This window comes from Vulpes vulpes, chromosome 12 (assembly GCF_048418805.1).
Source record: "Vulpes vulpes isolate BD-2025 chromosome 12, VulVul3, whole genome shotgun sequence".
NCBI lineage: Eukaryota > Metazoa > Chordata > Mammalia > Carnivora > Canidae > Vulpes > Vulpes vulpes.
Window position 1 is genome coordinate 143,498,703 of NC_132791.1, and position 28,000 is coordinate 143,526,702.

A 28,000-nucleotide genomic window follows, 5' to 3' on the forward strand; every position below is an offset into this window, starting at 1 on the left:
TAAATTTCCTCACCTGCACAATGAAGACAATAATGTCTACCTCACGTGGGAGACAAGGTAGCCAACCTATAGATACAAAATAGGCTCTAAGCTCTAATATCATCATCATCAAACTTCTGGTGGTGATCTTATTATGTCGCCAATCAAGGGATGCCAGGACACATCCAGCCTCTTTAAAGTTTGTGCAAGGCAAAAAAAAAAAAAAAAAAAAAAAATGCTGTTCCTTTCACAAAATAGTTTAAACTGACAAACTAAGCCATCTGTCTATAAACAAGCCTGGATATTTCTCCTCCATGCTTCATGGACTCAGAGACCAAAACACTGCAGGAGTCAGGGGGATGCGGTGGGCCACCAAAGCAAGGGGATAAACCAAGGGGCTGATCCCACCCCTTCTTGACCACCGACTCATCGTGTGAGGTCCAGAAAGTCACTCGACTTCTCTGGGCCTCAAATATCATCGGGAGCTATGCATTCATGGAAAAGGACACCAAAGAATGGTACGGACCCTCATCAAATTCGTGAGGGTGAGGAAATGAGCATGTGCCTGTCGCAGGGGTCAAAGAGGACTTTACCTGCAACGTTTATTTCATTTAAAGAACTTAAAGACTTGCAGCCAAATGCACCAAAAACTAAAAAGTCAGCCAAAGAGAGAGTTCGCATCTTACGCATCACATCCTCCTGACTTTTGAGAAGCCCTCGGTGACAGCCAGCAACCGCTGCTGTGCGCGCCGGGCTGCGCCGGGCCTCCCCGGGCCCCTGTTTCGGGAGAGGACCACCCCGAGGCTCGCGGAGGTGACCCACCCAAGGTCGCGCGGGCTCCCGGCCCAGGGCTGGGAAAGGAGGGCCGCAGTCCCGCCGGGCTCGGGGGGGCTCGGGCGGGCTCGGGCGGGCTCGGGCGGGCTCGGGGCCCCGCGGCTGGGCCGGGGCGGGGGATGCTCACGCTCAGGCCGGGCTGCAGGAGGCCGTACTGCTCCGACAACCAGAAGCCGCGCCGGTCCTCCAGCGCGATGAAGGGCTGGTCGGGGAAGCGCGCGCGGAACTTCCTGAGGAAGCCGCCCTCGAAGTCGGCCAACACGCCGTCCATGTCCACCAGCACCCGCAGGGCGCGGCCGGCCCCCCGGCCCGCCGGCCCGCCCGACCGCCAGCGCCTCCCCGCCGGGAACGCCGCGCCGCGGGGCCGCCGCGCACACCAGCCGCCCAGCCGGATCATGGCCCCTGACGCTCGCTCGCCGCAGGCGCCGGGGCCTGGGCAGCGCCACCCCGCGGGGCCGGGCCGGGAGACATGACCGCGGGAAGCGGGAAAGAAACCCCTGCGGGCCGGGGGGCGCGGGCGGCGCGGGCGGCGCGGGCGGCGCGGGCGGCGCGGGCGGCGCGGGCGGCGCGGGCGGCGCGGGCGGCGCGGGCGGCGCGGGGAGCGAGCGCGCAGGCTCGGGCCCCAGAGCGAGGCTGCGGCACGCGCCCCGGCGGAGGCGGGGCTCGGGGGCGTGGCCTTGGGGCCAACCCGCAGTCCCAGGCTCCCCGGACCCGGGCCCTGGGCTCCTCGGTCCTCTCTGGCCGCTGCGGCCGCGCACCCCGCAGGTGGAGCAAGCGGGTGTCACTGGGCGCTTACCAAACCTGACAAGGTTCCCGCCGTCCTGGAATGTACCTTGTAGAAGAGGAGACTGACAAAAAGCAAACAAGCGTACAAAACCGGCACACACACACACACACACACACCCCAAAAAATTCAGAGGATGACAATCGTATGAAGAGACCAAAACAGGGTGATGGAGAGCCTCCCTGCTTTATAGTGAACATCTGGGAAGAAGCTGATGTTAGTAGGACAAATAAGTACCTTGCAAACATCAGAAAGCCTTAATACTGGCGATTTTCAAATAAATCTATACATATATATATTGCTTTGTACCCTGGTATTGCTTTAAAAAAAAAACAGGAAAAATAAAAAAACAAAGCAGGATGACGTGATGATGGAGAGGTGGGGAGACTGACAGGGTGGTCAGGGAAGGCCTCTTGCAGGAGGTGATGCTGGAGCAGAACCGGAAATGATGAGAATAGAGGGTGCGAGAATCAAAGACACCAAGTGGGCCAGACAGCCAGCAGCAAGCTCAAAGGCCTCAGAGAGTGGAGAGGCCAATGAAGCCACAAATTTTCATTCTTATATTTCTTTGGCACGGAATTGCTGAACGTCTCCTATGTGCTTGGTGGCAGATATCAAGCAGTGAACAAAGTCCCCACCCTCGTGGAAGGGACATTTTTGGATCTGTCTGAAATTATGGTGAAGCAAGGGTAGGGTAGTCCATTCTTAGACCAGAGAGATAGGGCCACAAGGAAGCAGTGTGGCACAGTTGAAAAGTACTTGGGCTGTGGTGTCCCACCGACCCACGCTCCAGCTGAAACACATAGCAGCTCCTCAGCACCCTCGCACAACTGGTTACTCTCCTGGCACCTCCTGGACTCAAGGGAACAGACTAGGTCTCATTCATCCCAGCCACCTGAGTGAATGAATGGGATCCCTGCAGGAACGTTTTCTGGTTATTCTCTGACCCCTAGCTAAGACCTCCCACTGTGTATCAGAAGTTTCTTTTATTGCTGAATTCTCTTTAATTGCGTGAATATATGTCAGTTTGTCCACTCTCCCATTGATGCACATTGAGCTGTTTCTAGTTTGGGGCTATTATGAATAAAGCAACTATGAACTCATACAAGTCTTTGTGTGGATTTTTTTTTCTCTTGAGTAAATACCTAGAAGTGGGATCACTGAGTTCTAGAAAAAGGTATGTATTTAGTTTTATAAGAAACTATCAAAAAAAAAAAAAAAAGAAAGAAACTATCAGACACTGAGGAGGGCACTTGATGAGATGAGCACTGGATATTATACTATATGTTGACAAATTGAATTTAAATTTTAAAAATAAAAATAAATTTTAAATCTTAAAAAAAGAAAGCCAATTTTTTTCAAACTGTGCCATTTTAAACACCCACAAACAATATATGAGAGTTCTGTTTGGGGACGCCTGGTGGTTCAGCAGTTGAGTGTCTGCCTTCAGCCTAGGGAGTGATCCTGGAGTCCCGGGATCGAGTTTCCCATCGGACTCCCAGCATGGAGCCTGCTTCTTTCTCTACCTATGTCTCTGCCTCTGTGTGTGTGTGTCTCTTATGAATAAATAAATAAAATCTTTAAAAAGAGAGAGAGAGAAAGAGTTCTGTTTGCTCCATGTCCTCCCCAACATTTGATGTTGTCAGTCTTTTTAGCTATTCTGATGGGAGTGTTGGTGGTATCCCATTGCATTCTATTTTGCATGCATCGCCATGTTTTGTTTTTAATTTTTAAAATGATTTGCTTTATTGTTTATTTGTGGGTTTTTATTTTTTGCCTTCCCCCTCTGGAATATATGTTGCATAGGGGTAAAACCTTATCTGGTGTGTTTAGTTATATGTCCCTAGTGCTTAGAACAGGGCCTGGCATATAGTATGTATTCAATAAATTCATTCGTGCATGGCACGAATTCGTGCATGGCACGAAAAACAAATAGTTTTTGTGTGCCTTGAACAGAGCAGATATTACTAAACCTATTTGACAGGTGAGAAGACTGGCATCAAGAGACCAGAAGCACAGCCAGGTTCAACATAGCTGATAATAAATGGTAATCAGAGCTAGCATATATGGATGCCTATGTACTCTGTGTCAGGCACTATCTAGGCTCTTTGTGGGAATTGTCTCACTTAACCCCACAAAGTTGCCATGAGGAATACTAATTTAAGCCATCTTAATGGATAAAAGCACTGAAGCACTGAGAGATTAATAACTTGCCCCTTGGTGTGGTCATTTGAAACAAATGTTTTTGTTTTGATCAAAACAAAAAGAAGTTTTTTTTGTAACAAAATCAAACGTTTTGATACTTCTCCCATCAGAGATGGAGCTGAATTCCTGTGCCCTTGGATGTAGGCTGGATTTACTTATGCATTTCTGATCAATAACATAGTGGAAATGCTGATTTGTGACTTCCAAGAATAGGTCATAAAAGGCGTTGTAGCTTCTCTCTCTCTCTCTCTCTCTCTCCTTCTCTCTCTCCTATTACTCTCCCTACTATGTCTGTGGACACTCATGTAGCCCCACGGAGAGGTCCCCATGTTAAGGAACTCAGGCCTCCTGCCAACATCCAGAAAAGAACTAAGACCCCCACACCCCCACACACACCCACCCCCATAGTCATGTGAGTGAGCCATCTTAGAAACAGACCCTTCTGCCCTAGTCAAGCTTTCAGATGAGGCAGGCTCAAGTAATATCTTGACTACAGTCTCATGAGAGACTCTGCTCAGAACCTCACACCTCAGCTGCTCTCTGATTTGGAACTCAGAAATTGTGAGATAAGAGTTTGTCATTTCAAGCCTCTAAATGCCCCCTTTGGGAGCAATTTCACACAAAATAGATCACAAATACACTAAGTCACTAGTAAACGTTAGAACAGAGATTCAGTTTTGTCCAGTTAGACTCCAATTGCAACAATGTGCATAATGATATTTATCTGTAAATGAGTGTCTCTCACACTCCAGACTCTGTGAAATGGTCCCCATGCATTAGTAACTTTGATTACAGTCTGGTGCCTGATCTTTGCACTGTAATGCAGCAACTGGGGGTGTGGGCTCTGGAGTCCAACTACTTGGGTTTTATTTATTTCATTTATTTATTTTTTAAGGATTTTAAAAAATTTATTTACTTGAGATAGGAGAGAGAGAGAAAGCAGAGAGAGAGAGAGAGAGAGAGAGAGAGAGAGAAGCAGACTCCTCACTGAGTAGGGAGCCCGACATAGGGCTCAATCCCAGGACCCCAAGGTCATGACCTGAGCTGAAGGCAGACACTTAACCAACTGAGCCACCCAGGGGCCCAAACCACCTGGGTTGCTTTTTTTTTTTAAAGATTTTATTTATTTATTCATGAGAGACATGGAGAGAGACAGAGACAAAGGCAGAGGGAGAAGCAGACTCCCTGTGGGGAGCCTGACATGGGACTCGATCCCAGGACTCCAGGATCATGCTCTGGGCCAAAGGCAGGCACCAAACCGCTGAGCTACCCAGGGATCCCCACCACCTGGATTTTAGTCCTGACTCTGGTACTTACCAGTTATGACACTCTGATATGTCTTTAAATATCACTTAGATTAGATTTCCTCATTTGCAAAATGGGAATAATAGTAGCACCCACCTCATAGTGTTCTTGTGGAATTATGTGACTTTTTACACTTACAGTGTTTGGAAATGGGTCTTGCACATAGTAGACACTCAATGTATATCAGTTTTATTACCTTGATAGCTGTTGATACTGTGTTACCTGATAGTTGTTTCCTATCAATCATGGTGACCTACACACAGCATGCAAGCACTTTATCTTGTTGTATCTTCACAATGACCCTATGAGGTAGGCATCAACATTTTATAAGGTAGACATAGCCTCAGAGGGGCAAAGTAACTTTTCCCAGGTCACAAAGCTAGTAACTAACACAGTTGGCCTGTGACAAGCCCATATGACTTCAAACCAACCCTTCCCATCATATGATCTTCCAGTCTCTGCATTAACCTAGATTGTCCACTAATTGGTTAGAGTAGACAAAGAACTGCCAGGGTCACCTGGGTGGTTCAGATAGTTAAGTGTTTGACTCTTGGTTTCAGCTCAGATCATGCATGATCTCAGGGTCATGGAATCAAACCCTGCATGGGGCTCCACACTCAGCAAGGAGTCTGCTTGAGATTCTCTTTCTCACTCTCCCTGGGCACCTCCACCTTCTTTCTCACTAAAATAAACAAATAAATCTTTAAAGAGAAAAAAAGAACTCACACTTATTGAGGGCTTACTGCGTGCCAGGCACTGTGCCAAAGGCTTTCCATATGTTCTCTCATTCACTTACAGACCAAAGCAATGATTCACTACATATTTTCCCAGGTTCCTCCCTATGCTTGGCACACAAAAGGCATACAAAAAGTTCTTGTGGAATTAAAAATAGCCCAAAGTGTACAAAAGTTTATTTTTATGATAGAAAGGATTATTTTGCCCTACTGGTTGTGGACCTCACATGCCAAAAATATTGTCTTTAGATAAAATAGATAAGGATCTCTTGACTGGCACTCCCACTACTTGGGCCTGTGTCTTCTTCCACTGCCCAGACTAGTGTTTACTGGCAATTCCTCTCAGCCAACCTGGTGCTCGTAAGAAGAAAGCTCAACATCTCCATAGTGGTAGGCGGGCAGAAGGTTGGATCCACTCACTGTTTTTGCTCTCTCTACAGGGTATAGCTGCTTGTACTTGTCCGGACCCCTGTGCTGGTCTACACTGAGGTACATGTGACCCCCTTAGCCTTTTTCGGTGGCCTGCTTGCCCTAACTGTTGAAGACTGTGGTGCTGGCCTTTTGCCTCTTCACAAAGTCTCCACACTGCAGCCTCCATGTTCTGACCACTCTGGTTGCACCACTGGGGATTCATGAGTCACAGCATAGCCTATGCACGAATCTACCTCAGGTCCACTTAATGCTAGTTACCTCCCTCAGATATTGCAGGACTGCCAGTGAGGGGCGGCATTGACCTTGCGCTGAGTTAAGATGATCTGTCTCAGAGGAGGCTTAATCTCTTCCCTGTTGATGCCAGGGGGGCTCTGGGAATGCTGTGGTTTCCAACTGACCTGACCCTTGAGACTTCTGATTCAGGATGAGAAGAAGCCAGAGCCAGTATCTGACTGCTTCCCTATCTAATACCAATCCAGATACCACAACATGCCTACTAGAACAGCTAAAATTGAAAAGATTGAAAATTCTGAATGCAGCAAGAACATAAAACAACAATAAATCTCACATATTACTAGTAGGCTTATAAAATGATGCAACAGCTTTGGGAAATAGTTTGGCAGTTCCTCAAAAGTTAAACTTAGTTACCATATGACCCAGAACATCCACTCCTTGGTATAAACCCAAGAACATTGAAAAACTATATCCAGGGATCCCTGGGTGGCGCAGTGGTTTAGCGCCTGTCTTTGGCCCAGGGCGTGATCCTGGAGATCCGGGATCGAATCCCACGTCGGGCTTCCCTGCATGGAGCCTGCTTCTCCCTCTGCCTGTGTCTCTGCCTCTCTCTCTCTCTCTGTGACTATCATAAATAAATAAAGATTTAAAAAAAAAAAAAAAAAGAAAAAGAAAAACTATATCCACATAAGAACTTACACAGGAATATCCATAAGGGAATTATTCACAATAACCAAAACATGGTTAACAACGCAAATATCTATCAACTGATGAACAGATAACAAAATGTGGTGTATCCATGCAACAGAATAGTATTCAGCCTTGAAAAGGAAGGAAATTATAACACATGCTACAATACAGATGAACCCTGAAGACATGCTAAGTTAAAGAAGCCAGACATAAAAAGTCACATATTGCATAATTTCATTTATATGCAATGTGAAGATTAGGTAAATCCATAGAGATAGAAAGTAAATTAATGGTTGCCAGGAGATAGAAAGAGGCAGGAAGGAATGAAGAGGAACTGTTAATGGTAATGTGATTTCTTTTTAGTGTGAAGAAAATGTTCTAGAATTAAGTAGTGATGATGGATGCACAATCTTGTGTATATGAGAAATAGCTGAATTATACAACTAAATTGTAAAAGGGTGAGAGATTATGGCATATGTTATATGTCAAAAAGAAGAAAAAGCATACTATGCCCTGAGTATGTATGTTTCATAACTTCCTTAGAAACAAAGTAGATAAAAGATACTATGAAATTTATAGTCCAGTCTGTTTTTACATAAAAATTAAAGGCTCAAAGATTTTAAATACTAGGACATTTGAGTGTGTTGATTAGATCATATTTTGTTTTAGGATTTTAAAAGTTATTTTTGCCTTTTTCCTCATCTTGGAGGAAAGAATTCATTTTTCACCATTTAGAATCATGTTAGTTGAGACACCTGGGTGGCTCAGCAACTGAGCATCTGTCTTAGGCTCAGGGCGTGGTCCCGGAGTTCCATGATGGAGTTCCACATCAGGCTCCCTGTGGGGGGCCTGCTTCTCCATCTGCCTGTGTCTCTGGCTCTCTCTGTGTGTCTCTCATGAATAAATAAGCAAACAAACAAACAAAATCTTTTTTAAAAAGAATCATGTTAGCTGTAAGCTTTTTGTAGACACTTGTTAAAATCTGATTAAGAAGTTCTTTTCTATGCCTAGTCTACTGAGTTTTTTAAAATCATGAATGCAGGGATCCCTGGGTGGCGCAGCGGTTTAGCGCCTGCCTTTGGCCCAGGGCGCGATCCTGGAGACCCGGGATCGAATCCCACATCGGGCTCCCGGTGCATGGAGCCTGCTTCTCCCTCTGCCTGTGTCTCTGCCTTTCTCTCTCTCTCTCTGTGACTATCATAAATAAAAAATAAAAAAAAATAAAATCATGAATGCATGTTGAATATTGACAAATGCTTTCTCTGCATGCATCAGTTTATATGATCATATAGTTTCTCTTCTTCAAGTTGTCAATATAATGGATTACATTGATTTTCAAACAATGAACAACTCATGCATTCCTGTGATAAACCCTACTTAGTCATGGTATGACTTTTTTATCTATTGCTGAATTCAATTTCATAATATTCTGTGGAAGCTTTACATGCTTATGTTCATGAAGGATACTAGTCTGTAATTTTCTCAAAAGTTTAAATTGTTGACTTAAGAACTTCTTTTATAATGTAATGTGTAATGCTATACTATTTTCTCTCAGCACTGCTTTAGCTGCATCTCACAAATTTTGACATACTGTGTTTTAATTTTCATACAGTTAAAAATGTTTTCTATTTTCCCTTGAGACTTCTACTTCAACCCATAAACTGTTTTTATTAATTAATTAATTAATTAGTTTATTTATTTATTTATTTATTCATGAGAGACACGGAGAGAGAGGGAGGCAGAGACACAGGCAGAGGGAGAAGCAGGCTCCATGCAGGGAGCCCAACGTGGGACTCCATCCTGGGTCTCCAGGATCATGCCCTGCGCTGAAGGCGGCGCTAAACCGCTGAGCCCCCGGGCTGTCCCCATAAACTGTTTAAAAGCATGTTCCTCCATGTCCAATTATGTAGAAGTTTCCAGTTATCTTTTCGCTCTTGATTTCTTCTTTAATTCCATTATTTAGAGAATATGCTTTGTATCACTCCAATTCTTTTAAATTTGATAGGGTCTGTATTATAACCCACTATATGGCATGTCTTGGTGAATATCCCATGAGCACTTGAAAAGAATGTGTATTGTGTTGTTATCAAGTGAAGTGTTGTATTAAATATCAATTAGATACAGTTGATGGTGTTGTTCAATTTTCCCATTTCCTTGCTGATTTTATGTCTGCTTGTTCTATCAATTACTTGTAGAGCAATATTAAAGTCTCCAACTATAATTATGGATTTGTCCATTTCAGCTCTTTAAATCAATTTTGCTTCATATATTTTGAGGTTTAGTTTAAACATACATAAGATTGTTAGGTCCTCTTGATGAATTGACTCTTTCAGTATTACCTTTTTATTTCTGTTAATTTTCCTTGTAGGATATATCACTACAGAATCTACAAACACTGTAAGAATAGTAAGAGAATTCTATGAACAACTCTGTACATAATTTTACTATGTTTGATATTAATACAGCCACCTCCAAATTTCTTTTTATTAGTGGTTTCAAGGCATATCTTTTCCCATCCTTTTACTTTTTATCTTTGCATTAACTTTTATAATTTTTTTAAAATTTATTTATGATAGTCACATAGAGAGAGAGAGAGGCAGAGACACAGGCAGAGGGGGAAGCAGGCTCCATGCACCTGGAGTCCGACGTGGGATTCCATCCCGGGTCTCCAGGATCGCGCCCTGGGCCAAAGGCAGGTGCCAAACCGCTGCATTAACTTTTAGGTGAGATTCTTGTCACTTGGATCTACTTGTTGATCCATCCTGACAATCTCAATTCTCTCATCGGTATGTTTAAACCATTTATATTTAATATAATTATACATGTGATTGGATTTAGGCCTACCTTTTTTTTTTTCTGTTCATTTCCTCTGTTTTTCCATCCTCTGTTTTTTATTTCCTGCCCTCTTTTGGAGCATTTGAATTTGTTTAGTATTTTTAATGTTTCTATTGAGTGTTTTATTATGTATTGTCATTACAATACATAAGGATTACAATATATATTTAACTTTTCGTATGCTACTAGGAATAAATATTTTACCACTTCAAGTAGAATATACAAGCCTTACCACTATTAGGTCCATTTACCCTCCACTTTTCTGTTGTAATTGTTACATTTTACATCTACAAACACTGAAAACCCCATTAGACCTTATTATAAATGTTTTGACATCACGATAAGTACACTCTTTAATCCCCATCACCTATTTCCCCTCTCTCCCTACCAATCTCCCCTCAGTTAAGAGTCGATTTCTTGATATCTCTCTCTTTTTCCTCTGCTCATTTGTTTCTTAAATTCCACATATTATTGAGATGATATGGTATTTGTCTTTTTCCGACTGACTTACTTAGCTTAGCATTATACTCTCTAGCTCTATCCGTGTTGTTGCAAATGGCAAGATTTCATTCTTTTTATGGATGAGTAATATTCCTTTGTATAACTATACCATATTTCTTTATCCATTCATCTTTCAGTGGATTCTTGGGCCGCTTCCATAGTTTGGCTATTGTAAATAATGCTTCAATAAGCATAGGGGTGCATGTAACCCTTTGAATTAGCGTTTTTGCATTTGGGGGGTAAATACCCAATAGTGAGATAATTGGATCATAGGGTAGTTTTATCTATTTTTTTTGAGGAACGGCCATACTGTTTTCCACAGTTGCTGCACCAGTTTGCATTCCACCCAACAGTGCAAGAGGGTTCCTTTTTTCTCCACATCCTTACCAACACTTGCTGGTTCTTCTGTTGTGGATTTTAACCCAGCTGATAGATGTGCAGTAATATCTCATTGGAGTTTTGATTTGCATTTCCCTAATGATGAGTGATGTTGAGCACCTTTCATGTGTCTGTTGGCCATTTAGATGTCTTCTTTGGAGAAATGTCTGTTCATGTCTTCTGCCCATTTTTTAATTGGAGTACTTGTTTCTTGGATGTTGAGTTGTATCCATTATTTACATATTTTGTATACTAGCCCTTTATTGGATATGTCATTTGCAAATATCATCTCCCATTCAGTAAATTATCGTTTAGTTTTGTGGTTGTTTCCTTGCTGTGCAGAGCTTTTTATTTTAATGTAGTACCAATAGTTTGTTTTTGCTTTTGTTTCTCTTGCCTCAGTATACATATCTAAAAAAATGTTGCTAGGGACAATGCCAAAGAAATTAATGCCTGTGTTCCCTTCTAGGATTTTTATGGTTTCACGTCTCACATTTAGGTCTTTAATCTATTCTGATTTTATTTTTGTGTATGGTGTAAGAAAGTGGTCCAGTTTCATTCTTTTGTATGTTGCTGTCCAATTTTCCAAACACTACTTGTTGAAGAGTCTGTATTTTCCCCATTGAATATTCATTCTCCCTTTGTTGAAGATTAATTGACCAAATAGTTGTGCATTTATCTCTGAGTTTTCCTTTTTATTCCACTGATATATATGTCTATTTTTATGCCTATACCATACTGTTTTAATTACTACTGCCTCTAAGTCTGGAATTGTGATACCTCCAGCGTTGTTTTTCTTTTTCAAAATTGCTTTGGCTGCTCACAGACCATATTATAAATTTGGCTTTCGAGCATTATATATACTTTAAAGAATTTAAGAGGAAAAACTAGTCTATTGGCTTTACCTAGATAGTCACCATTTCTGTTACTCTTCCTTCATTCCTAAAGTTCCAAGTTTCCCTCTGATAACCCTTCCCTTTCATCTAAAGAATTATATTTGGACTTCTTTTAGATCAGGTTTGCATGTGACCAATTCTTCATTTTCTTTCTTCTGAGAATGTCTTTTTTCTGGCTTCATTTTTGAAGGGTATTTTTGTGGGATGTAGAATTAGGTGCTGGCAGTTCTTTTTTTTAAGCACTTAAAAAATGTTGTTCCACTGTCTTCTGACCTCCGTGTTTTTTTATGAGAAATTTGAAATCACTGTAATCATTTTTTTCCTATATGTTGTGCTTTGTTACTCTTTGGCTGCTTAGAATATTTATTTTTGGTTTTTTTTTCAAAGATTTATTTATTTATTTATTTATTTATTTATTTATTCATGATAGATGTAGAGAGAGAGAGAGAGGCAGAGACACAGGAGGAGGGAGAAGCAGGCTCCATGCAGGGAGCCTGACGCGGGACTTGATCCAGGGACTCCAGGATGAGGCCCTGGGCCAAAGGCAGGCGCTAAACCGCTGAGCCACCCAAGGATCCCAGAATATTTATTTCTGTATTTTATTTTCAGTTATTTAATTATGACGGGTCTGAGGATAGATGCTTGAATTCATCTTGTTTGGATTTTGATGAATTTTTTCAATCTCTAAATTTAAATCTTTTGCCAAATCTGGAAAGTTTTAGGCCATTATTTCTTCAAATACTTTATCTGCATTGTACTCTTCCTACTCTCTTTCTGGAATTCTGATGACATAAATGTTACACCTGATTGTTCTACAGGTCCTTGTGGCTCTGTTTATTTGGGTAGCTTTTTTCTCTCTGTTGTTCAACTTAAACTATCTTCATATTCATAGACCCTTTCCCCTCCCATCTTCATTCTTTTTTTTTTTAATTTTAATTTTTATTTATTATTTATGATAGTCACACAGAGAGAGAGAGAGAGAGAGAGAGGCAGAGACACAGGCAGAGGGAGAAGCAGGCTCCATGCACCGGGAGCCCGACGTGGGACTCGATCCCGGGTCTCCAAGATCGTGCCCTTGGCCAAAGGCAGGTGCCAAACCGCTGCGCCACCCAGGGAACCCCTCCCATCTTCATTCTATTATCCATCCCATGCAGCATTTTTTCTTTTAGTTATTTTATTCTTCCATTCTACAGTTTCTTTTTGGTTCTTTTTCAAATCTTCAATTTCTCTCCTGTAACTGCCTATCTTTCCATTTGTTTTAAGTGTGCTCATCTTTATTTCTTGGAGCATGGTTATAATGAATTAAAATCTGTCTAATAATTCCAACGTCTGTGTCATCTCTGAGTTGACATGATGACTGTCTCTTCTCCTGTTAGAATTTGACTTTTTTGGGGTATCTGGGTGGTTCAGTTGGTTAAGCGTCTGTCTGCCTTTGCTCAGGTCATGATCTCCAGGTCCTGGGATTAAGCTGTGCATCAGGCTCCCAGGGAGTCTTCCTCTCCCTCTCCCTCTGCCCCTCCTTACCATTAATGCTCTTTTTCTCTCTCTCAAATAAATAAATAAAATCTTTTTTAAGCGTTTTTTTTTAATTTTTATTTATTTATGATAGTCACAGAGAGAGAGAGAGGCAGAGACACAGGCAGAGGGAGAAGCAGTCTCCATGCACCGGGAGCCCGATGTGGGATTCGATCCCGGGTCTCCAGGATCGCGCCCTGAGCCAAAGGCAGGCGCTAAGCCGCTGCGCCACCCAGGGATCCCCAATAAAATCTTTTTTAAAAAAGGAATTTGACATTTTTATGGTTCTTAACATGTCAAGCAATTTTGGATTGTATCTTGAACATTTTGAATATTGTGTTATAAGACACTGGGTCTTATTTAAATCCATTTTCCTGTGGAAAATGTTGATTTTTTGTTTTGTTTTGTTTTGCTTTGTTTTAGCAGGCCATTGATCATGTTAGCTCTAATTCACCATTTTTTACCAACCTTCTGTGCACTACAACTTCATTAGTTCTATTTTCAAAGCTGTTGCAGGGCTATTCAGATCTGTCCTGTATGTGCACCACCTAGTTGTCAGTCTCAGACCTGAGAAGTGGTCTACCCCATAGTTAAGTTTCCAAAAACTTTGATGTACAGTTTAGGGTCCAATTCACACATTCATTACTTGGAGATGAGATCATGAATTCATACACCACTTTATGGGATCACTTTTTTGGTGTTTATGATTTCCTTAATACTTTCTAATCTCAGGGGTATATGCCTTGGTGTAGTTCACTTCATATTTTTTTGTGTTTGGAGTTTGTTGAGTTCTTGAATCTGTGGGATTATGGCTTTCATTAAATTTAGAAGGTTTTCAGCCATTATTTCTTCAAATATTTTTCTGCTTCCTGACCACAACACTATGCTGCAAATTCTATTATTGCCTCTATGTTATGTATGATTGGAGTTCCTATGGTTGGAAAAACAAAGACACATCATAACTAAATTGCTCAAAAACAATAAAAAAGAAAAAATCTTAAAAGCCTTCAGGAAAATAAAGACGTTATCTACAGAGGAGCAAAGATAAGGATGACAGCAGACTTTGTGTCAGAAACAATGTAAGGGACATTTAAAAATGGAAAAATGACTTGAATAGATTTTCCCAAAGAATATATATTGATAGCCAATAAGAATATGAAAGGATGCTCAATATCACTGATTGTTAGATAAATGCTAATCAAAACCACAATGAGATACCATCTGACACCCATTGGGAGGGCTATTATAAAATTTATTTTTTTAATAGAAAATAACAAATGTTGGTGAGGATATAAAGAAATAAAAATTCTGTGTACTGCTAGTGGGAAAATGGTATAGAAATACCTCAAAAAATTAAAAAATAGAACTACTATATAATCCAGCAATTCTACTTCGGGGCATATATCCAAAAGAATTGAAAGCAAGGACTTGAACAGATATTTGTACACCTATGTTCATATCAGCATTACTAATAATAGCCTAAAGGTAGAAGTAACCCACATGTCCTTCAATGAATGAATGAATAGGCAAAAGGTAGTATATTCATACAATGGAGTATTATTCAGCCTTTAAAAAGGAAGAAATTCTAACACTTGCTACAACATGGATAAATCTTGAAGACATTATGCTGAGTGAAATAAGCCAATCACAAAAAGTCACTCAATATAAGATTCCATTTACATGAAATATCCAGAAAATAGGCAAACTTATAAAGACAGAATGTAAATTACTGGCTGCCAGGAGTTGTGGGGAGGGTAGAATTAGGACCAATTGGTAATACATATGGGGTTTCTTTTTGGGATGATAGAAACACTCTGGAATTAAATAGGGGTGATGGTTGCGCAACACAGTGAACATACTAAAACCCACTGAATACACTAAATACACTTTAAAATGGTGAATTTCACTAAATGAATTATGTATTTTTTTAAATGACTGTAAAAATAGAATAAAAGAAAACAGATTTATAATACATAAAGCTTCAAGGAGAAATTCACAATCATTATCAGAGATTTTTAAATATCTATCAAAAACTGATAGAACAAGTAGACAGAAAACCACTAAGGATATGAAAGACTTGAACAATACTGTCAACCAAGTTGACCTCATTAACATTTTTATAACACTCTACATACCAACAGTAATGTATGCATTCTTCTCCAGTGCACGTGGAACATTTATCAAGATAGGCCATATTCTGGGCCATAAAAGAAACTTCAACACATTTAAAATGATTCAAGTCAAAAATAAATAAATAAATAAATAAATAAATAAATAAATAAATAAATAAAATGATTCAAGTCATAAAAAAGTATGGTTTTTGACCATAGTGGAGTTAAATTAGAAATCAAGGACTGAAAGAACTCTGAAAAATCTCCAGGTGTTTGTAACCAAAAAACTCTTCTAAATAATCCATGGCTCAAAGAATAAATCTAGAGAAAAATGAGAAATATTCTGACCTGAATGAAAATTGAAATACAATGTATCAAAATTTGCAGGGGCCATTAAAGCAGTGGTGATTATTGAAACTGATATTTCATTCATGAAGATATATAGATGGTAGTAAGCACATGAAAAGATTCTAAACATCATTAGTCATCAGGGAGATGGAAAATAAATCCATAATTAGATATCACTTTATAACCACTAAATTGGCTAAAATTAAGAAGACTGGCCATAGCAAATGTTGACAAAGATGTAGAGGAACTGGAATTCTCATACACTGCTGGTAGAGATGAAAAATTGTACAAACACTTTAGAAAATATTCTGGCAGTTTCTTAAAAAGTTAAACATACAACTATCATACTATCCATTCGTTCCACTCCTGGCTTTGTACCCAGGAGGAAACAAATATGTTCATATGAAAATTTGCACATGTATGTTCATAAAAGCTGTATTTGTAATAGCTCAAAAGTGGAAATAACCCAAATGTGTCCACTAACATGTGACTACATTGTATACTACCTAAATTGTGGTACATCCATATAATAGAATATTGTTTAGCAATTAAAAATGAGCAAACTAATGACAAATATAAAACATGGATTAAGTCTTTTTTTTTAAAGATTTTATTTATTTATTCATGAGAGACACAGAGAGAGAGGTAGAGACACAGGCAGAGGGAGAGTGTGCCTGCTTCTCCATGCGGGGAGCCTGATGTGGGACTTGATCTTGGAACTCCAGGACCAATGCTCTGGGTGGAAGGCAAGCACTAAACTGCTGAGCTACCCAGGCGTCCCAAAACATGGATAAGTCTTAAAGTAATTATGGTGAATAAAATTAACTCGACAAAAAAGAATATGTATGGCATGATTATGTTCATATAAAATTCTAGGAAATGCAAACTAATCTATTGTGATTGAAGCTAATTAGTGGTTGCCAGGGAATTGGGAGATGTGAGGAGGAGAGAGATTACAAAAGGTAATGGATAGATTTTCTCTCTTCATTGATGTGATGATTCCATAGTTGGGTATATAAGTCAAAATGTTTTACCAAATTTCTATCAAACTTTAAATTTGTGGAATTTTTTGTGGATTATATCTCAATTTAAAAACAAAAGTTTTGGGATGCCTGGGTGGGTCGGTAGTTGGCTCAGGGCATGATCCTGGAATCCAGGATCAAGTCCCACATTGGACTCCTTACAGGGATCCTGCTTCTCTCTCTCTCTCTCTCTCTCTTTCTCTGTGTGTATGTGTGTGTCTCATGAATAAATAAATAAAATATTATTTAAAAGAAAGAGAAAGAAAACCAAAGCTGGAGGCAACACAGTTCTGGACTTCACGTTATATTTAAAAGCTATAGTCATCAAAAAGCAAGGTACTGGCACAAAAATAGACACATAGATCAACAGAACAGAATAGAAAATCCAGAAATAAACTCACAACTATATGGTCAATTAATCTCCAACAAAGGGAGAATGAATATCCAATAGGAAAAACACACTCTTCAACAAATGATGTTGGGAAAACTGGACAGCAACATGCAAAGGAATCAAACTGGACCACTTTCTTACACCATATACAAAAATAAAGTGAACATGGATTAAAGACCTAAATGTAAGACCTGAAACCATAAAAATTCTAGAAGTGAATACAGGCAGGAACTTCTTTGACATCAGCTGTAGCAACTTCTTTCAAGATATGTCTTCTGAGGCAAGGGAAATAAAAGCAAAAATAAATTATTGGTACTACCCCCAAAATAAAAAGCTCTGCACAGCAAGGAAACAATCAACAAAACTAAAAGACAACCTACTGAATGGGAGAAGATATTTGCAAATGACATACCCAATAAAGGGCTACAAAATATGTAAAGAACTGGTACAACTCAGGACTGCTGGGTGGCACACTTGTTTGGGCATCTGGCTCTCAGTTTCTGCCCAGGTTGTGATCTTGGGTCATGGGACTGGGCCCCAAAGATGGGCTCCGAGCTCAGTGAGGAGTCTTCTAGGGCTTCTCACTCTCTTTCCTTCTATTCCCACCCCCACCAAATAAATCAATCTTTAAAAAACAACAATAACAACAAAAAACAACTGATGCAAGTCAACACCCAAACAAATAATCTAATTAAAAAATGGGCAGAGGACATGAACAGATATTTCTCCCAAGAAGACATCCAGAAAGCCAACAGACACATGAAAAGATGCTCATAATCATTTATCATCAGAGAAATGCAAATCAAAACTCCAACAAGATATCACCATACTTATCAGAATGGCTAAAATCAACAACACAAGAAACAACAGGTGTTGGCAAGGATGCAGAGAAAAAGTAAACCTGTGCCCTGTTGGTTGGAATACAAACTGGTGCAGTCATAGTAGAAAACAGTATGGAGGTTCCTCAAAAAATTAAAAATAGAACTTCCTTACAATCCAGCAATCACACTGCTGGATATTTACCCAAAGAATATAAGAACACTAATTCAAAAGGGATACAGGCACCCAGATGTCTATAGCAGCATTATTTATAATAGCCAAGATATGGAAGCAACCCAGGTGTCCATCGATTGATGAATGGATAAAGAAGATAAACAATAAATACTATTCAGCCATTATAAAGACTGAAATCTTGCCATTTGCAACAACCTGGGTGGAGCTAGAGAGTATAATGCTAAACAAAGTAAGCCAGCAGAGAAAGACAAATACTATATGATTTCACTCATGTGGAATTTAAAAAACAAAACAGATAAGCAAAGGGGAAAAAGTGAGTGAGAGAGAGATGGGGCAGGAAGAGGCAAAGTAAGAAATAGACATAATAATAGAGAACAATCAGGGCTACTGGGTGGCTCAGTGGTTGAGCATCTGCCTTTGGCTCGAGTGGAGTAGTGATCCTGGGGTCCTGGGACTGAGTCCCCCATTGGGCTCCTTGCAGGGAGCCTGCTTCTCCCTCCTCCTGTGTCTCTGCCTCTCTGTATGTTTCTCATAAATAAATAAACAAATAAAATCTTAAAAAAAAATAGAGAACAATCTAATGGTTACCAGAGGGGGTGGGGTGGGGGATGTGCTAAATAGATGATAAGGATTAAGGAGTTCACTTGTCATGATGAACACAGGGTGATATATGGTCCTGTTGAATTACTATATTGTACACCTGAAACTAATGAAACATTGTATGTTAACTAACCGAAATAAAAAAAAAGAATTATATGCACCCTAGAATGGAAATAGAGTATGGGTGCAAGGAATTAAAGGGACCAATTAACCTTTTGGAACTTTAAAAGTAGAAGTGGAAAGAAAGGATAGTAGATCCTCCAGAAGACAGCTAGGAAAGCTCTTGACTGACCTAAGCTCTCTATACAATGTGAAGCTTGTTGGGATGAGCTTGCACTGTTAACATATAAAGGTCATTCTGCTTTGCAGGATCTCTTATGATGTTGGCATGTACTAGCATCAAAAGAAGCTTGAACTGGATTCTGGCAATGGAGATCATATTCCTATCTCTGCCACTAGTGTGCTATGTGACCTTCGGCAAGTTACAGCTCCTTTCTGGCCTTCATCGACTCATCAGTAACAGGAAGGGGTTGACAAAATTGTCTCAGACAAATCATCTTAAATTCTGTCCATCTTCCAAACAAACAACCAAACAAATCAATTCTGCAGGTCACTATGGGTAGAAACTTAGGCCTGATAAAGTGATGGAAGAAGGATGGTAAATCTGGGAATCTAAGGTGCATTGGAGCCAGTAACTCAGATCACTATATTGTAGGAAATAAAGAACTGTTGGAAAGCAGATTACAAGGTAGTAGGGTACATTTTGTCTGGATTCTTTCTTCTCACCCTTTCACCCACATGCTCAGTACACTCCAGCTGCTATGGAGGGTTGTTACTGTCCTTCTGATGGAAATAGAAGTCCTTTTTTGGTCCCCATATTTCCCACTTGCCCAATGTACACAGTGAATGGAAGTTCAGGCTCTGGAATCAAACAGATAAAGATTTCAATCCTAGTTCTGCCAATAACTAGCTGAGTATCTTTGGCCAAGCACCTACATCTCTCTGAGCATCAATTTCCTCTTCTGAACAATGGAGAATAAAAATTGTGTCAAACGAGGATAGGCTAGGTTAAGCTGTGGCAATAATCAACCCCCAAATCTCAGTGGCCTAACGAAAGTTTATTTCTCACTATTGTGGTAGGCAGCCTCTAAAATGGCTCCCAGCAAGCCTCCTGGGAGTCATTCTTTTGAAAAATCCCTGCTTGTGGGTATGGGCTGGACCTAGGTTACAAAAAACTAGGATTTCAGTATTTTTTCTTCTCTCTCTCTCTCTCTCTCTCTCTCTCTCTCTCTCTCTCTCAATCCATTTGGCATGGTATCAGTGGCCTTATGGAGAGGCCCCAATGGCAAGGAACTGAGGGAGATCTCTAGCCGATACTCAGCAAGTGCTGAGGTCCTGAAGCCTATGAGTAGGTCCTGAATGCTTCCAAAAACCACATGAATGAGCTTGGAAGCCAACTGTCTGCCTGTCAAGCCTTCAGAGGAGACCACAGCCCTGTACAACATCTTGATTACAGTCTTGTGGAAAGACTTGAGGTAGAGCTACCCAGTTCTGCTGCGACAAAATTCCTGATCCATGGAAATTGTGAGGTAATAAACAGTCAATTGTTACATAGCTGCATGTCCAAGAGGAGTGCTTGGCCCACTCAAGTCAGGGACTCATGCTGATGGAGGCTCCATCTCAATTACCTCTTCCATGATTACCCTGCCAGAGGAGGAATTGCACAATGGCTCTTAACCCCACCCCAAGAGCAAAACATGCCACTTTTACTTGTGTTTCATTGGCCAATGAAGTCACATAGTCACACCTAACTTCAAAAGAGAATGGAAGGAAATAAATGCAATATTTATGAATAGTCCCTATGCTTCCCACAATAAAATCTGCCTTGAAGGATTTTTGTGGGAGCCGTTAAAGTGCTGTATCCAGATGCTTGCAGCTACATATCAGAGAAAACACTGTGGGAACTTAAACAAAAGTTGCAACAATCAAGGGAACTTTATGGCTCATACTTTTTGGCAAAACGTCTAGAGGCAGGATTATTGCAAGTAAGACTGGATTCAGTGATTCAAAGATGCATATGACTGATTTCTTTGACTCTCTTCTCCATGTTTTGAGATGTCAGCTTTACCCTAAACCTTGCGCCCCTCGGCGTTCCATAGTGATTGCCAGAAGCTATAAGCTTCCCTGATCAACGCAGCAGGAAGAGTGGTAGTATGAGTCCTGAGCTTTCCACTAATTGGCTCAGCCTATGTCATATGCCCAACGTGTCTAGAAGGGAATAGTGATGGCATTCCCTGGGTCACTTGCTCAGATCTCCAAGTCAGTTTCCCCAGAACCACATGGATCTCCAAATAGAAGTGGAGTGTATGGATAATGCCTACACAAGTGCCCAACATTGTTTTTTCTCAATATTATCTACTATTCCTTTCCCTTTTTTTCATTATTATTTTTCTACTATTCCTTTAAGTCACTTCACTTGGTAAAACTATTTCAGCGAGGGGCAGATAGCTGGCTCAGTTGGTGGAATGTGCAATTCTTGATCTTGAAGTTGTGGGTTCAAGTTCCCTGTTGGGTATAGGGATTACTTAAAAAAAATAAAATCTTGGGCACCTAGGTGGCTCAGTGGTAGAATGTTTGCCTTTGGCTCAGGGCATGATCCTGGGGTCCTGATATTGAGTCCCACATCGAGTTCCCCATAGGGAGCCTGCTTCTCCCTCTGCCCATGTCTCTGCTTCTCTTTCTCTCTGCGTCTCATGAATAAATAAAATCTTTTTAAAAAATAAAAAATAAAAAAGCTATTTCAGGGGCACCAGGATGGCTCAATCGGTAGAGTGTCTGCCTTCGGCTCAGGTCATAATTTCAGGTTCCTGGGATCAAGCCCCCCACATCAGATTCTCTGTTCAGTGGGAGTCTGCTTCTCCCTCCCCCTCTGCCCCTGCTCCTGCTCTCTCTCTCAAATTAATAAATAAAAAAATTAATAAACACAATCTCTTTCTTAAAAAGCTATTTCAGTGATGAATTTGCAAATATCTACTGGATCTGAAAATGCTTTGCAAACTGAAAAAGCTGTACACATCTAAGAGATTATTTCTATTGTTATAGACAAGCAGTACTCAACTGAGACACATTAGGATCTTCCTCATTCACCATATTTTAGCCACACTGGCATTTTTTTCTTTTCCAGAAGCATGCCAAGTTTGTTTGGGTCTTAAGGTCTTTTTATACCATGTTTGCTCCTCTTCCTCTTGAATTCTATTCCTCTGGATCCTTTTTAACTGGCTCCTCTCATCCTTCAGACCTCAGAAATACTTCCTGACCTTCCTGTACCAATCATCATGTGACTTCCTTTGTAACATGTATTAACTATCTGAAATTATTTTGTTCATTTGCTTGCTTTATTGTCTTGCTCCTCAAAGGAAAACTGAGTAGGCAAGGACTTTCTGTCTTGTTCTCAGACACATCCCCAGTATCTGGGACAGGACTTGACACATATTGGCCACAAAGTAGATGTGTATTCAAAGAGAGAAAGAACAAATGATTAAATGTAGCATCTCCACCAACTGCTGTGCCATTGTTTGTTGTAAGATGTGTCTCAAGTAATTCTCAGATTTTACACATGACTAGCAAAAAAAGACACAAATTAGAATATATTCAATGTTATCCATGTAAGCTTATCTCTTTCAGTCACTTCATCCTGGAGAGGAAGAGAGAAGGGTAAAATGAGTTTTAGCTGTTTTGAAATGAGTGTAATTTGTCTCATGGCTCCTCTGTGCCAATTCAGCATGCATCAGAATTACCTGCTTATTTATCTCAGATTACAGAGCACGACCTCAGAGTTGGTGATGCAGTAAATCTAGAGTGGGGATTCAAGAATTTGCACTTCTAAGAACTTTCCAGATAGTGCTGATGCTACTGGTTGTAGAACTGCTTGGGAGACAGCTGTCACAATTTAAATAGGCAACACATTTAATTTTATTTTTTATTTATGAGAGAGAGAGAGAAGCAGGTTCCATGCAGGGAGCCCAACAAGGGACGATCCTGGGTCTCTGGGATCACGCCCTGAGCTGAAGGCTGCGCTAAACCGTTGAGCCACCGGGGCTGCCCAAGGCAACACATTTTAAAGCAGGATTAGTACCTGTGGCTATTTTGAATTACTGTAATGCTTTACTCCTCCACAACATTTTTAGCTTTCACTAAAATCCGAGTACATCCTTAGAAGTGTATCCTTTAAGTCAAAATATCTGTGTGTTGCAAAAGATCAAAGATTCAGGACCAAATGCTGCCATAGAACATTCAGGGGCATTTCCATCTTAGAGTACAAGTGTTAAAGTCAATCATCTAAATATGTCCCAAATTCACCAATTTATTTCAATCCATACTTTTAAGATACAATCATGTAGACTACTACAATGTCTTCCTAAATGGTTCTCTAAGGTCATCCATGTGAAGCCAGGCAACCTTTACTAAATGCAAATCCAATGATGCTACTTGCTTATATAAAAATTCTCATTAGTTTCCCAGTCTTTTCAAGGAAAAGTCCAGTATCTTCTTTTTTTAATATTTTATTTATTTATTCATTGAAGACACCAAGAGAGAGGCAGAGACACAGGCAGAGGGAGAAGCAGGCTCCTTGAAGGGAGCCGGATGTGGGACTCAATCCCAGGACCCGGGGATTACGCCTTGAGCCAAAGGCAGACACTCAACCACTGGGCCACCCAGGTGTCCCAAAAGTCCAGTATCTTTAACACAGCTGACTTGATGTGGTCTCTGTCTACCTTGTAGCCCCACCTCATACCACTCCCCTCCAACCATCACCAGCTCCTTTCCTTTCCTCAATGTCAGATAGCAAATTCCCTCCCGCCACAGGGTCTTACCACATGCTGTTCTCTCAGGAAAATTTCTTCCCCTTTACCTTACTAACCTCTACTGCTTCTTCAGAGCTCAGCTTGTCTCATTTCTTCAAGAAAGCCTTTCCTATTGTTCCCAGGCTAGGTCAGTTTCTTCTGTTGCATGATCCTACAGAACTTTGCTCCATTCCTTCAGAGCACTGCCCCTTTTTTCAGGGTCTTTATTTTATTATTTTCAGGGAAGAAGGATCACAATTGTTCTTACCAGTGTATTCCTAGCACCTAACACAGCACGTTGTAAATGCTAAATAAATATATTGGATGTAATTTAAAATGTATGCTTATTTGCTCAACCCCTACTATGCACCAAGTCCTATGGTAAGCCCTTAGAAGATTCAGAGATAAGACAAATGCTTGAATTTAAGGAAGTCCATACCAGTTAAGAGCAATGGATATGGTATGGACTTTGGAGATAATTTTCTGCAACGGAGTGGAAGTGTCTATATGAGAGAAGTGTCTATATGAAAGTGCTTTGGTTGTCAATTGGAGGAAGGACATATCAATTCCTATGTACTGTTCTAAGTGTTTTATGTGGCTGAGGTCATTGTAGGAATCTTACAGATGGGGAAAACAGGAAGAGGACTTATCAAAAGTCACATAGCAAGCGAGAGGGAGACGGACATTGAGGGAATGAGAGGGAAGGAGAGAAAATGGTGTCCACGAATTACAGTACCTACAGCCAAGCTGCAGCCCAGCAGGGCTACAGGGCATACAACGCCCAACCAACTCAAGGATATGCACAGACCACCCAGGCATATGGGCAGCAGAGTTATGGAACCTGTGGACAGCCCACTGATGTCAGCTATACCCAGGCTCAGACCACTGTGACCTATGGGCAGACTGCCTATGCAACTTCTTATGGACAGCCTCCCGCTGGTTATACTACTCCAACTACCCCCCAGGCATACAGTCAGCCTGTCCAGGGGTACGGCACTGGTGCTTATGATACCACCACTGCTACGGTCACTACCACCCAGGCCTCCTATGCAGCTCAGTCTGCATATGGCACTCAGCCTGCTTACCCAGCCTATGGGCAGCAGCCAGCAGCCACCACACCTGCAAGACCACAGGATGGTAACAAACCCGCTGAGACTAGTCAACCTCAGTCTAGCACAGGGGTTTACAACCAGCCCAGCCTAGGATATGGACAGAGTAACTACAGTTATCCCCAGGTACCTGGGAGCTAGCTACCCCATGCAGCCAGTCACAGCACCACCATCCCATCCTCCTACCAGCTACTCCTCTACACTGCCGACTAGTTATGATCAGAGCAGTTACTCTCAGCAGAACACCTATGGGCAGCCGAGCAGCTATGGACAGCAGAGTAGCTATGGTCAACAAAGCAGCTATGGGCAGCAGCCACCCACTAATTATCCCTCCCAAAATGGATCCTACAGCCAGGCTCCAAGTCAATATAGCCAACAGAGCAGCAGCTACGGGCAGCAGAGTTCATTCCAACAGGACCACCCCAGTAGCATGGGTGTTTATGGGTGGGAGTCTGGAGGATTTTCCGGACCAGGAGAGAACCAGAGCATGAGTGGCCCTGATAACCAGGGCAGGGGAAGTGGGGGATTTGATCTGGAGGCATGAGCAGAGGTGGGCGGGGAGGAGGACGTGGTGGAATGGGCAGCACTGGAGAGCGAGATGGCATCAATAAGCCTGGTGGACCCATGGATGAAGGACCAGATCTTGATCTAGGCCCACCTGTAGATCCAGATGAAGACTCTGACAACAGTGCAATTTATGTGCAAGGCTTAAATGACAATGTGACTCTAGATGATCTGGCTGACTTCTTTACGCAGTGTGGAGTTGTTAAGATGAACAAGCGAGCCGGACAACCCATGATCCATATCTACTTGGACAAGGAAACAGGAAAGCCCAAAGGTGATGCTACAGTATCCTATGAACACCCACCAACTGCTAAGGCTGCTGTGGAGTGGTTTGATGGGAAAGATTTTCAAGGAAGCAAACTTAAGGTTTCTCTTGCTCGTAAGAAACCTCCGATGAACAGCATGCGGGGTGTTATGCCTCCCCGTGAGGGCAGAGGGATGCCACCGCCCCTCCGTGGAGGTCCAGGGGGCCCCATGGGTCGCATGGGAGGCCGTGGAGAAGACAGAGGTGGCTTTCCCCCAAGAGGACCCCGGGGTTCTCGAGGGAACCCATCCGGAGGAGGAAATGTCCAGCACCGAGCTGGGGACTGGCAGTGCCCCAATCCGGGGTGTGGAAACCAGAACTTCGCCTGGAGAACATAATGCAACCAGTGTAAGGCCCCGAAGCCTGAAGCCTGCCTTCCACCACCCTTCCCGCCCCCGGGCGGTGACCGTGGCAGAGGCGGCCCTGGTGGCATGCGGGGAGGAAGAGGTGGCCTCATGGACCACGGTGGTCCCCGTGGGATGTTCAGAGGTGGCTGCGGTGGAGACAGAGGGGGCTTCCGTGGTGGCCCCCGAGGTGGCTTTGGCGGAGGAAGACGAGGCGGTCCTGGTGGGCCCGCTGAACCTTTGATGGAACAAATGGGAGGAAGAAGAGGCGGGCGTGGAGGACCTGGAAAAATGGATAAAGGCGAAAAATGGATAAAGGCGAGCACCGTCAGGAGCGCAGAGACCGTCCCTACTAGATGCAGAGACCCCGCAGAGCTGCACTGACTACCAGATTTATTTTTTAAACCAGAAAATGTTTTAAATTTATAATTCCATATTTATAATGTTGGCCATAACATTATGATTATTCCTTGTCTGTACTTTAGTATTTTTCACCATTTGTGAAGAAACATTAAAACAAGTTAAATGGTAGTGTGCTGAGTTTTTTTTCCTTCTTTTAAAGATGGTTGTTTAAAGACTAAACAATGGGAACCCCTTGTGAGCATGCTCAGTATCACTGTGGAGAACCAAGAGGTCCTCTAACTGTAACAATGTTCATGGTTGTGATTTTTTTAAATAAAATTCCAAATGTTTATTAAAAAAAAGAAAGAAAGAAATAAAGTCACACAGCTCCTAAGTAGTAGGGAAGGGATTTGAATCCAGGCTACCTGCCTGGCTCGTCTTCGTGACAGGTAAAAGCCTCATGGAAGAGGCGGCAATTAAGCCACGCTTGAAGGATCTGGCCAGGTGGAAAACAGGACTGCCATTCCAAGCAAAATCCGGGAAATATGCGCCTAATTACAAGTTTCGTTTCTTCCTTTGCCCGGAGCCCCATTAAATAGCAGGAGGAATTTCATAAGTGCGCCGAATAAAGAGAAAAGGAAAAGAAATCGAACTTCCGGCGGCGCTAAGCAGAACTGTTTCCATGGGAACAGTAACTGCTTCCCAAGTAGGTGAGATCTCGCGGTGCTTGAGCCGGCGGAAGTGACGTCAGGCCGCTGTTGAGGCCCTGTGGAGGATAGCCGCGGCCCCTCCTCCCAAAGCAGCCGCCTTTTCCCGCGTGAGCTGCCTCTGCTGCTTGGGCCGCCGCGGGGAAATATGGCGTCTGCCTTGGAGCAATTCGTGAACAGTGTCCGACAGCTCTCGGCTCAAGGTGAGGCCCTGGACCGCCGGGCCGGGCCTGGGCGGGCCTTCCGGGCCGCGGGGACGGGCTTGCAACCCCAGCCGCCAGCGCGGACGGCTGGGACCTCCCTGTTGGTCCCGAGCCTCGTCTTCGGGGCCGGGCTTGGGGTTGCGGCGCTTAGACCAGGGAGGGATCGGGCACGGCTGAGTTCGGGCAGCCCCCTTGCGCTCTAGGTCTCCGTTGCTCTCGTCTGCCTGCCCGTGCGCTGGGCGACCTGGCCACCTCCCCTCGCCGGGGCCGGCTGGACCCTCCTCCCCCCGGCCCGGGCCCCTTCCACCCGGGCGCTCCGCTTGACAGTTTTGGGGGCAGTGACTTCCGGTGGACGCCTTCCCGAGCGCCCATTGGTCTCCTCGGCCTCCCTTGCCTGCGGTGATTGGTACACCGCCTCGTCTGTCACCCTGGCGCTTGGCCGCCGCTGGGCTAGGCCGCGGGCAGCAGGCGCGAGATGAATCCTTTCTGGGTGCCTTGGCTCGGAGGCTCGCCTCGGCCGGCCCCTCGGCTGCCGTCCGGCGCGCCCTCGGGAAGCCTCCGCGCCTATTTTAGTCCCGCAGAGTGCAGAGGGAGCTCTCGCTCGAAGGGCTCCATTTCCAGGGGCGGAATGATGACCGTTGTTACTTAAATTTTCATGCTCTTTGATTCAGTTAATCTCATCAACTTGCACATAGGATGCTGGACTCAGAATTCAAGTAATCAGCTGCAGGCTGCGAAGGTCCCTTTACCCTGTTTCTTTATCTCTAAGGTAAAA

At 42.6% G+C, this 28,000-nt stretch overlaps 2 protein-coding genes and 1 pseudogene across 7 annotated transcripts in view; 2 read left to right on the forward strand and 1 right to left on the reverse strand.

The window, feature by feature from the left end:
- Positions 1-1,342, reverse strand: part of NT5M (5',3'-nucleotidase, mitochondrial) — a 41,867-nt gene extending 40,525 nt beyond the window's left edge. The window contains exon 1 of one of the 2 annotated variants that reach the window (XM_026005645.2): positions 941-1,342. In XM_026005645.2, coding sequence (XP_025861430.2) covers positions 941-1,210 — 270 coding nt within the window. In that variant the 5' untranslated portion in view covers positions 1,211-1,342. The remainder of the gene's footprint in view (positions 1-940) is intronic. The other variant, XM_026005646.2, reaches the window with a different exon arrangement.
- A 23,023-nt stretch (positions 1,343-24,365) lies between these two features.
- On the forward strand, positions 24,366-26,329 carry LOC112924754 (RNA-binding protein EWS pseudogene; annotated as a pseudogene).
- A 694-nt stretch (positions 26,330-27,023) lies between these two features.
- The window catches only part of COPS3 (COP9 signalosome subunit 3), a 30,662-nt gene continuing 29,685 nt past the window's right edge, over positions 27,024-28,000 (forward strand). For 2 of the 5 annotated variants that reach the window (XM_072730551.1, XM_026005648.2), the window contains exon 1: positions 27,059-27,225. Coding sequence is in view for 2 of the 5 variants with exons in the window: in XM_026005647.2 (XP_025861432.1) it covers positions 27,171-27,225 (55 nt within the window). In the remaining 3 variants the exon portion in view is untranslated. Of the gene's footprint in view, positions 27,226-27,643; positions 27,995-28,000 lie in introns of those variants that run through there. The other 3 variants (XM_026005647.2, XM_072730553.1, XM_072730552.1) reach the window with 3 other exon arrangements.